Genomic DNA, 11,005 nt, shown 5'->3' on the forward strand with positions numbered 1-11,005 from the left:
TCGTCGGGTCCCATGTCGCATACGTGAAGTCACCGAATCCAGTTCCTCAAGGACCTGGACCACGGCTCCCCCTCCTACTCGCTGGAAAAAAGGCAGGGGATCCATCAGCAGCTCCTTACTCTGCTGGCCGATGACGGATCCCTTATCTCAGATCCGGAGGGCATCAGAGCTATTGCCAAATCCTACTACACTGCCCTGTTCTCTCCGGATCTGTACAGCAAGGATGTTTGCAAAGTTTTGTGGGAGGACCTGCCACCAGAAAGCTTGACTCTCCTATAAGTCTGGGGGAGCTGAGCGGCGCCCTTGACAGCCTCTCCAGGGGCAAGTCCCCGGGGCTGGTTGGGCTGACCATAGAGTTCTTCAGGGCATTCTGGGATGTCCTGGGGGACAGTATCACTATCGGAGAGGTGCCCCTCTTATGGCACAGGGCGGTCATTGACCTGCTGTTCAAGAGGGGGGATCTCTGCCAACTTACGAATTGGCACCCAGTCACACTCCTCAGCACGGATTACAAAATCTTTGCCAGGGCGATGTCTTCTCGCCTTGGCACCATGCTGGACCACATGATCCACCTTGACCAGTCCTACACTGTCCCGGGCTGCACTTTTTTTGATAACATTCATCTGGTCCAGGACATCATCCACTTTTCCCAGAGGGCTGGCCTTCCTATCTCTTGTCTAGGAGAAGGCATTCGACAGGGTGGATCACGAATATTTATTCAGGAATCTGCATTGTGTTCAGGACGCATTTCGTTGCCCGGATCCGACTTCTGTACACTGCCACAGAGTGTCTAGTTAAGGTTAACGGGTCCCTGACGGCGCCCCTTCGCTTTCAGACAGGAGTACATCAGGGCTGCCCTCTGTCTGGTCAATTGTATTCTATCTGCGTAAAGCCTTTCTTGCACCTCTTGTCGGGATTGGTCCTGCGCGGCCGGGCATTGGGGTGGTCCTCTCAGCTTACGCTGATGATGTGCTCCTCATGTTCACTGACCTGGCTGACTTGTGGAGGAAGCGCGAGTGCCAGGGCATCTACTCTGACATGTCCTCTGCCGGGATCAACTGGGGCAAGTGTTCTGGACTCCTGGTTGGTCAGTGGCAGATGGATCCCCTACCGGAGGAGCTCAGGCCTTTCACCTGGAGCAGGACCAGCCTCTTCTACCTGAGGGTCCATCTCTGCCCTGCTGAGAAATCCTGGCCCGCGAATTGGCAGGAGTTGGAGGTCAAAGTCACCATTTGCCTGCGGTGCTGGACAGGACTGCTTCGAGTGCTGTCTTACCGGGGTTGAATTCTGGTCATAAACCAGCTGATTGCCGCCATGCTGAAATCCAGAGATCCACACCAGCAGCCAGTTTGTCCTCTGCCCCCACACCAGCAGCCAGCCTTATCTCCCCCTGCCCCTCCCTCCCTTCTCCCCACCTTCCCCCTTTGGCATGAAGAATAGAAAAGCAGAGTATTATTTAGATAGGGAGAGACTGCAAAATGCTGCAATACAGAGAGACCTCGGTGTCCTTGAACATGACTCACAAAAAGTCAGCATGCAGGTACAGCAAGTAATTAAGTAGGCAAACTGTTTGTGGGCCTTTATTGCGAGGAGGTCTTGCTACATCTATACAGGGTATTGATGAAACCACACTTACAAGTACCGTGTGCCGTTTTGGCCACTTTACTTAAGGAAGGACTTCCTTGCATTGGGGTCAGTTCAGAGAAGATTCACTATGCTGATTCCTAGGATGACGGGGTTGGCTAGTGGTGAAGGTGGAGGAGGTTAGATTTATAACAAAAACAAAAATACCTGGAAAAACTCAGCAGGTCTGGCAGCATCTGCGGAGAGGAACATAGTTAATGTTTCGAGTCAGAATGACCCTTCAACAGAACTAAGTAAAAATAGAAGAGAGGTGAAATATAAGCTAGTTTAAGGGGGTGGGACAGGTTGAGCTGGATAGAGGGCCACTTCTCCCAACCCCCCTTAAACCAGCTTATATTTCACCTCTCTTCTATTTTTACTTAGTTCTGTTGAAGGGTCATTCGGACTCGAAACGTTAACTGTGCTCCTCTCGGCAGATGCTGCCAGACCTACTGAGTTTTTCCAGGTATTTTTGTTTTTGTTTTGGATTTCCAGCATCCACAGTTTTTTGCTTTTATCTTGAGGTTAGATTTATACTCATTTGAGTTTAGAAGCATGAGAAGTGATCTTATTGAAACATAAGATTCTGAGGGGGCTTGACAGGGTAGATGTTGAGAGGATGTTTCCCCTTGTGGGCAATCTAGAACTAGGGTTTCAAAATAAGCAATCTCCCATTAAAGACAGATGAGGAGGAATTCCTTCTCTTGTAGTGTTTGAAATTCACATGAGTAGTGGAGGCTGGACCATTGAATATATTCAAGTTAAACAGATTTTGATTGACAAGAAGAGAGTCAAGGGTTATGGGAGACAGGGTAGGAATGTGGAGTTGAGGCCACATCAGATCAGCCTGATCTTATTGACTGGTGGAGCAGGCTCGAGGGGCTGAATGGCTTACTGCCGCTCCTATTTCTTATCATCATATGAATTTCAGAGGAAGTGGATTATTGCTGCCCTTGAAGAAAATGAGCTTGGTTTTGTGGAAAACTAACTCATTTGGAATTCCAAATGTATTTATGGTGTGAAGGGAGGAATTATGGATAAGGGTGGTTTACCAAAGGGTCTGATTGGCCAATATGCATCATAATTAGCTAAGATGCTGTGACAGATGCTCCAGTTACTCAGTTTGAGGTATTTGTTTCCATTGTTGTCTCATATATTTTCAGTTGTTAGCCTTTTGGATTAAGACTTTAAACAAGTGATTTTAATCTCTCTGGTCCTGTTTTATAGTAATGGGAAAATGAAATGCCTTTGATAGGTGCCCTTGCAATCGTATGCCATCAAATTACTTGTTGTGAATGGCCCATTAACATTTGTAAATGGAACTCCGTGAAACATGTATTTGCAAGAGTCAAGCAAAATGTTTGTTTAAAAGCTCTCAATTGCAATTGTTAATTAGTTTCTATGTATTTAAATCTTCCAATGTTTTTCATAGTAATCCTTAATCTAATCTACGATTTCAATCTGGATGTTCCAAAGGTGCATCTAATCTTAAATTTGTGTTTCTCATCTGATCTGGCTCTGACTCTAACTTGTGAAACATCAAAAGACTTAAATACTTATATTTGCATCAAACATCAAGTCCCAGAACTCTCTGGTTATTCTAAAACTGCGATAGCAAAGACACATTACAAACAGAGACTGGAAAATTTATAATGGGGAATAAGGAAATGACAGAGAAACTAAACAAATACTTTGTATCTGTCTTCACAGTGGAAAATACAAAACACCATCCAGAAGTACGATGGAACTAAGGGACTAGCAACATTGAAGAACTGAAAGAAATTAGTATTAGTAAAAAAAAGTTTGTGCTGGAAAAACTAATGGGACTGAAAGTTGATATGGATTTATGAAAGGGAAATCGTGTTTGACAAATCCGTTGGAGCTTTGTGAGGATGTAGCTAGCAGGATAGATAACAGGGAACCAGTGGTGTTTTTGGATTTTCAGGAGGCTTTTGATAAGATCTCACACAAAAAGCTATTAAACAAAATTAGAGCACATGGGATTGGGGTAAATATACTGGGATGGATTTATGGATTGGTTAATGGGCAGCAAACAGAGAACCAATGGGTCATTCACAGGTTAGCAGGCTATAACTCGTGGAGTATCACAAGAATCAGTGCCTGAGTCTAAGCTGTTCACAACCCATGTCAATGATTTGGATGTGGGGACCAAATGCAATATTTTTAAGTTTGCTAATGACACAAAACTAGGTGGGAATGCGAGTTGTGAGGATACAAAGAGGCTTCACAGGAATTTAGACATTCTAAATGAGTGGGCAGGAAAATGGCAGATGGAATATAATGTTGAAAAATATGAAATTATCAACTTTGTTAGGAAATACAGAAATGCTGAGTATTTATTAAATAGTGGGAGAGTGGGAATTGTTGAAGTCTAAAGGGACCTGGGTGTCTTTGTTCATGAGTACTGAAAGATAACATGCAGGTGCAGCAAGCAGTTAGGAAGGCAAATGGCATATTGGTCTTTATTGCAAGAGGATTGGAGTATAGGAGTAAAGATATCTAAAGTTGTATAGAGCCTTGGTGAGACTGCACCTGGAGTATTGTGTACGGTTTAGGTCTCCTTGTCTAAGGAAGGATATACTTGCCATAGAGGGAGTGGAATGGAGGTTCACCAGATTCTTGGGATGGTGGGATTGTCCTATGATAAGAGATTGAGGAGACTGGGCCTGTATTCACTAGAGTTTAGAGGAAGAGCGGTGATCTCATTGAAACATACAATATTCTTACAGGGCTCGACAAGGTAGATGCAGGAAGGATGTTTCCACTGGCTGGGAGTTCTAGAACCAGAGGACATTGTCTCAGAATAAAGGGCAGGCCAGTTAGGACTGAGACGAGAAGGAACTTCTTCACTCGGGGTGGTGAAACTTTGGAATTCTCTACCTCAGAGGGCTGTGGAGGCTCAGTCATTGAGAATGTTCAAGACAGATTTTGGTAGATTTCTAGATATTAAAGAAACCAAGGGATGTGGGAACATGCATTGGGCATTGAAGTAGAACATCTAGTTGAATAGCAGAGCAGGCTCAAGGGGTCAAATGGCCTACACCTCCTATATTCTATGTTCCTATTTTGCCCACTATTGTTTACTCCTTTCCACCCCCTCCCCACCTTGTGGTGAACCCTGCATTGTGCATCACAATTAAAAAGATTAGTATGTTGCTATTGTATATTTAACTTTGATTTTTTTGATAATGTTTTGATTTTAACACTATTTGAAGATGTTGTAGATGAAGAAGGTGATGAAAGCGGAACAATTATAGCACGGAAAGTTGGTGAAGCTGTGCAGAACACCTTCGGAGCAGTGGCTACAGCAATAGATTTTCCATTAGGTAAGAGGTTTATAAAGCAGGGAAAATACTTCAAGGGCATATATTGCTTTCTCCTCTGGAATCCTAAAGCTGATTTCACTACGCATTCTCTATCTGCTGATTTGATCATCCTTGTCCACTGGCCTGGACATAGAACAGCTCCTTGATCTTGCAAAAAAATAACAGCTGCTTAAGCTTGCAAAAAACAGGCACAGCTCCTTGAGCTGACAAAAAAAAAGCTCGAAAACAAACTATACTTCACACCATCATTATTGCATTTGTTCATAGAAACAGAAAATAACACACTGGCCAATTTAACTAAATACACAAGTTTGTGGATAGTCACGCTTTTGGCAGATTGTCTGTGCCTTAGTGGCAATCAACCATTTCCTTATAATCTGCAAGAGTGTGCTAGCCAAGCCACCAAAAACCACTTCAGCATACTGAGTGTTACTATCCGAGCGTCTCCTATGCGCACAGTTTCCACTAATGTTCCAACAAGCAATGGGTGCAGCATGTACTAAGGGTAATTAATGACATTTTTAGCACAGAGCAAGTATTACTTAACAGACATATTTAGATGGAAACAAAAACCTAGATACAGATCAATGATGCCACGTCTGGCTGACCTGGATATTATCCTAATCCATGCCTTTGTCACTACATTTGATTATGCTCCTGGCCATTTAAAACACTGCTACCCATATCGTATCATAGTATCATCTATCCTCTCTGCCTTCAAGCTGACTCCATGCTCCCAGGTACCTTGAATTTAAAATTGTCATCCTTGTGTTTAAATCCCTTAATGATCTCACTCCTCTTTATTTCTGTAAATTCCCTCAGCCCTACAACTTCCTTCCCCCTGCACCTAAACCTCCCACTTATCAGAACTGTCCATTCCTCCAATTCTGGCTTCTTGTACATCTGCTGTCCCTTCACCACCACCACCACCCCCCCTACCCTCCCCCCCCCCACCCCCCACACAGGTGGCTGTGCCATTAGCTGACTAGGCCCCACACACATCAGGAGTGTGATGGAATATGCTTCACTTGCCTGGATGAGTGCAGCTCCAATAGCACTCAAGAAGCTCAACACCATCCAGGACAAAGCAGCCTACTTGATTGGCACCCCGTCCACAAACATTCACTCCCTCCACCACCAACACAGTGGCAGCAGTGTGTACCATCCACAAGATGGACTGCAGCAACTCACCAAGGCTCCTTAGACAGCATTTTACAAACCCACAACCGCTATCATCTGGAAGGATAAGGCCAGCAGACACATTGGAACACCACCATTATCTGCAAGTTCCCCTCCAAGCCACTCACTATCCTGACTTGAAAACATATCACCATTCCTTCACTGTCGCTATGTCAAAATCCTGGAACTCCCTCCTTAACAGCACTGTGGGTGTACCGACACCACATGGACTGCAGCAGTTCAAGAAGACAGCTCACCACCAGCTTCTCGAGGACAATTAGGGATGGGCAATAAATGCTGGCCCAGCCAGCGACGCCCACATCCTGTGAACGAATGAAAAAATAACAAACTCTGGAATTCACTCCCTAAATCCACCCATCTTGTCTTTCAAGATTCTCCTTAAAACCCATCTGTGACCAAGCTTTGACCCCCCCATAAAATACCTTTCTTGGCTCAGCATTCATTTTTCTGAAGTGGTGTGGGACTCTTTGCAACATTAAAGCTATATAGATGTAAGTTATTTCCAGTGCACTTTGAAACTAGTGTTCAGATTTCAATGACCGACAGAAGTCTAAATTTATTTTTCTCCTGCTTTGAAAAAGCTGGTGCTAAACCATTTTTATATCACTGTAAGAGTGTATCCACGTGCACCGATCCATGGTGTCTGGTTTTAAATAGCCATTGGTTAAAATGTATTTGAGTGAACTTTGAAGTAGGGGGGGTGGGTGGTGGGGGGGTGGGTGGTGCCTAGGTGGGCACTGGGGGGGTGGGGTGGTGTTACTGTTTCTTTTTTAGAATCCCTGTAATTTGGTGCTGACTGACAGTGGATAATCTTTTGTGCCAGGTGGTGTCTGATAGCTACTCCAAACACTTAATCAGCTCAGGTAACACACCAGGTCATTTGCTAGTAGATGGCAGTTGTGATCTGTGCAAGCAAATTATAAGATAGATGAGATTTGAGAACTTGGTCTCATCATGAATTGCTTGGTGTACTGAAATTTTCTAGCAGTATTTAACAATTTTGGGAGGCAGGAGGGATTTGCCTTCTATGATCTGGTTATGCTCAGGACACCAGTTTCAAGCTGCTAGACATAAAGGCCAAAGACACTCATCTCATGCAGACTTTTCCAGGGGTTGCCAGCGCTTAACAATCATAACCTAATATAGTCTGTATCAGTTACTAAGAGTTCAAAATCTAATTGGCCATGCATTCAATTACTGCTGATAAACATCAGGCACTTCTGTGTTTTCTTAAAAAAATCAATCACACGAGCAAAACATTGTCCAGAAAATTTGGAATTCTGCATATTATTAGTCATACACCCTGGAGGGCGTGTTCAATGTATAATGTCTTCTGGTGTATTATGACCAATCTTGTACCCTGTGCATGTTCAGAAATGGGTTTCCATATAATATTGATTTTGCAGGGAGATGGTAGCATAGTGGTAATGTCACTTTACTAGTAATTTAGAAGCCCAGGATAATGCTCTGGATGCATGAGTTCAAATCCCCCACGGCAGCTGGTGGAATTTAAATTAAATTAATAAATCTGGAATATAAATCTAGTCTCAGTAATGTTATCCGTGAAAGTATCATCGATTGTCATAAACTCCCATCTGGTTCACTAATGTCCGTTAAGGTAGGAAATCTGCCATCCTTACCTGGCCTGGCCTACTTGTGACTCCAGACCCACAGCAATGTGGTTGACCCTTAACTGTCCTCTGAAATGGCCCAGCAAGCCACTCAGTTGAAGGGCATTTAGGGATGGGCAGCAAATGTTGGCTTAACCAACGACACCCACATCCAATGAAAGAATAAAAAAAAGTGATCATTTAATGTGACGGTCATTTCCAAAAACATTCAAGTTGCCTGTAGGCATCACACTGAAGAGGATCTCTGTGAGGGACACTGGAATTTATCAAATGCATCAGTTGTATGCTTCCAAGAGGGCACTGGATAATGGCTTCTCTGCCTCATTTGATAAGTGCCCAGCCCGATGTGGGACAAGACTTTGCAAACCAGATTCATTTGTTGACATATAACCAGTTGATCTCAGTTGGATGATGACATTACTGTAGTTTCCCTGTGCCTCTGAGCTAAAGAGGAAGAAAGTCAGCCTGGTTGCCTTTGATTAAATGTACATGAAAGTCAGATAGTCTGCTGGACTCTAGCTACCTCGGCATGGGCATGACAATTGGCTGACTGAGTGTGCTGATGAAGGGACATCCAGTTCTTTGAAGAAATGTGTTGGAGGGGGGAACTAAGCAGAAGTGCACTGGATGTAGAAATGAATCTTTTGTGTGTTTTAATTTAGATTGACAACTCATGAATCATGTCTTTGGTAGGTCTAGTGAAAGATGCAGCCAGACCATCATACTGGGTTCCTGACCACGAGATCACTAATTGCTGCTATTGTCGAAAAGAATTTACAACAAAAATGTCCAAGCATCATTGTCGAGCCTGCGGGCAGGGTTTCTGCAATGAATGCTCTCAGGATAGGCGAACAGTCTCTTCACGTGGTTGGGACCATCCTGTACGGGTCTGTATAAACTGTAATAAAAAGCCAGGTGACCTTTGAGTAGCACACTTGAAAAAGAGAATACTGATCTAACATTGAATTTTAATGCAAATTATTCATTTCTTAATTATCAAGTATGCATGATATTTAAAAAGAAGTGGAAATAGAATTGCTGAAATAGTTCTTAACCCTGCCTATTCAAAAACAAACTCCTAAGAGGTATATTTTTTAAAGGTTCTGAACAATAACCAGAGTTCAGTAGGCAGTTGGTAACATCACATTTTTCCCTGTGAAAGGTTGTTTTCTAATTGAACCCATTGTTCATATTCATGATTTTACTCATTGACACTCATCAAAACTGACCTAAATACCTGTATGTGTTGTATGGGGTGTGTGCCAACTGCACTTGTAATTATACACAGATTACAAAAACTGGGTTCTGCTCACATGGAGAATGCCTTAAGTTTACTGTCAAACACTATGGGTATTCATTCGTGTAGTATGATTGTAGCTTTTTAAGTGATATCAATGTAGAAGTGCTCAAGTCGACGTAAACCTACAGTGACACTGACTCAGATTTTTCCCTCCCTCTGTTTCTTTTGGAACCCATTCCTCAGTGATGGGATTTTTTTCTAAATGTGATGTACGTTAGCACCTTTTTGAAAAGTTTCTGTTTATTTAAAAACAAATCGTGTTTTTGTTTATGTCGCCATTGGAATCCAAAATTCACATTACCTTGAGCAAGTGTATAGCTCTGTTTATCATATAATGTAAATTAGTGGTTTGTGAATAATTTATGTAAATAAAATTTTGATGTCCACTACACTGTTTCTCCTGCTTTGCAAATCCTTTCAGTCATTCATATAATGTGTGATTTCACGTGACTCACTGTGGTAGATCAAGCAACAAAATTGGTTGTACAACCTGGATAAAATATATGAATGCGCTATTTATAATTATAAACCAGATTACTGAAATCCACTAATGCAAACATAAACACATTAGACACAAGAACAAAAAGAGGAGGAGCAGGATAAGTCCATACAGACAACAGTTCAATATGGTCAAGGCTGGTCTTGGGCTTCAGCTTCACTTTCCCACCCACTTCCTGTATCCTTTGATTCCCTGAGAGACCAAAAATGTGTCTATCTCAGCCTGAAATATATTTAATGATGGCATATCCACAACCCCCTGGGGTACGGAATTCCAAAGATTCACAGCCCTTTGAGTGAAGAAATTTCTCTTCGTCTCAGTCCTAAATGATTGGCCCCTCATGCTGAAACTGTGCCCTCTTGTTCTAGATTCCCCAGCAAGTATCTGCCTTGTCAAACCCCTTCACAGTCTTGAATGTTTCAGTGAGATCACCTTATTCTTCTAAACTCCAGAGAATATAGACCCAATTTATTTTGGCTGTCATCATAGGGCAACCCTCTCATCCCAGAGACCAACCTAGTGAATGTTCACTGTACTACCACCAATGCAAGTATATCTCTCTTTAAATATGGAGACCAAAATTGCACATAGTATTATCCCAGGTGTTGTCTCACCAAAGCCCCATTACAATTGTAGCAAGACTTACTTATTCTTGTTCTCCAATCCCCCTGCAATAAAGGCCAGCATGCCATTTGATTTCATAATTGCTTGCTTTTTATGTTCTTTGTATAAGTACACCTAAGACTCCATGAACATCAGCATTTACAAGTTTCATGCCATTTTTTTAAAAAAAATCATTTTTTTCTATTCTTAAGACCAATGTGAATAACTCTCACTTTGCCATATTATACTCCATCTGCCACCTTGTTACCCACTCACTTAACCTCATATCTCTTGCAGCCACTTTGTGTACTCCTCACAGCTTGCATTCCCACCTAGCTTTGTATTGTCAGCAAACTTAGATGTGTTACTCTCTGTCTCTTGGTCTAAATCATTAATATAGATTGTAAATGGCTGAGGCCCCAGTCCTGAACCTTGTGGCACTCCACTGGTCACAACCTGCTCACTTGAAAGTACCCTATTTATCTCCACTCGCTGCTTCCTGTCCATTAACCAATCTTCAATGCTAATAGAAAACCCCAATTCCATGAGCTCTTTTCTTGTGTGTGGCACCTTTTGTGTGGCATTGATGCCTTTTGGTAATCCAAATATATTTGCTGGCTCCTCTTTATCTACCCTACTACTAATTATATCCTCAAAAATCTCTAATCGATTTGTCAAATAGGATTTCCTTTTTGTATATGCATGTTGATTTTTTCTAATCATGATGTTTTCCAACCACTGGTATCAGGCTAGCTGGCCTGTAGTTCCCTGTTTTCTCTCCCTCCTAGGGTGTCGGCCTTCA

At 42.6% G+C, this 11,005-nt stretch overlaps 1 protein-coding gene across 2 annotated transcripts in view; it reads left to right on the plus strand.

The window, feature by feature from the left end:
* zfyve1 (zinc finger, FYVE domain containing 1) overlaps positions 1–9,490 on the plus strand; it is a 109,016-nt gene extending 99,526 nt beyond the window's left edge. Inside the window, exons 10-11 of one of the 2 annotated variants that reach the window (XM_041215022.1) lie at positions 4,860–4,970; positions 8,495–9,490. In XM_041215022.1, the coding sequence (XP_041070956.1) occupies positions 4,860–4,970; positions 8,495–8,727 (344 nt within the window). In that variant the 3' untranslated portion in view covers positions 8,728–9,490. Of the gene's footprint in view, positions 1–3,333; positions 4,121–4,859; positions 4,971–8,494 lie in introns of those variants that run through there. The other variant, XM_041215023.1, reaches the window with a different exon arrangement.
* Positions 9,491–11,005: the final 1,515 nt, after the last annotated feature.

Source organism: Carcharodon carcharias, chromosome 20 (genome assembly GCF_017639515.1).
Source record: "Carcharodon carcharias isolate sCarCar2 chromosome 20, sCarCar2.pri, whole genome shotgun sequence".
Classification (NCBI taxonomy): domain Eukaryota; kingdom Metazoa; phylum Chordata; class Chondrichthyes; order Lamniformes; family Lamnidae; genus Carcharodon; species Carcharodon carcharias.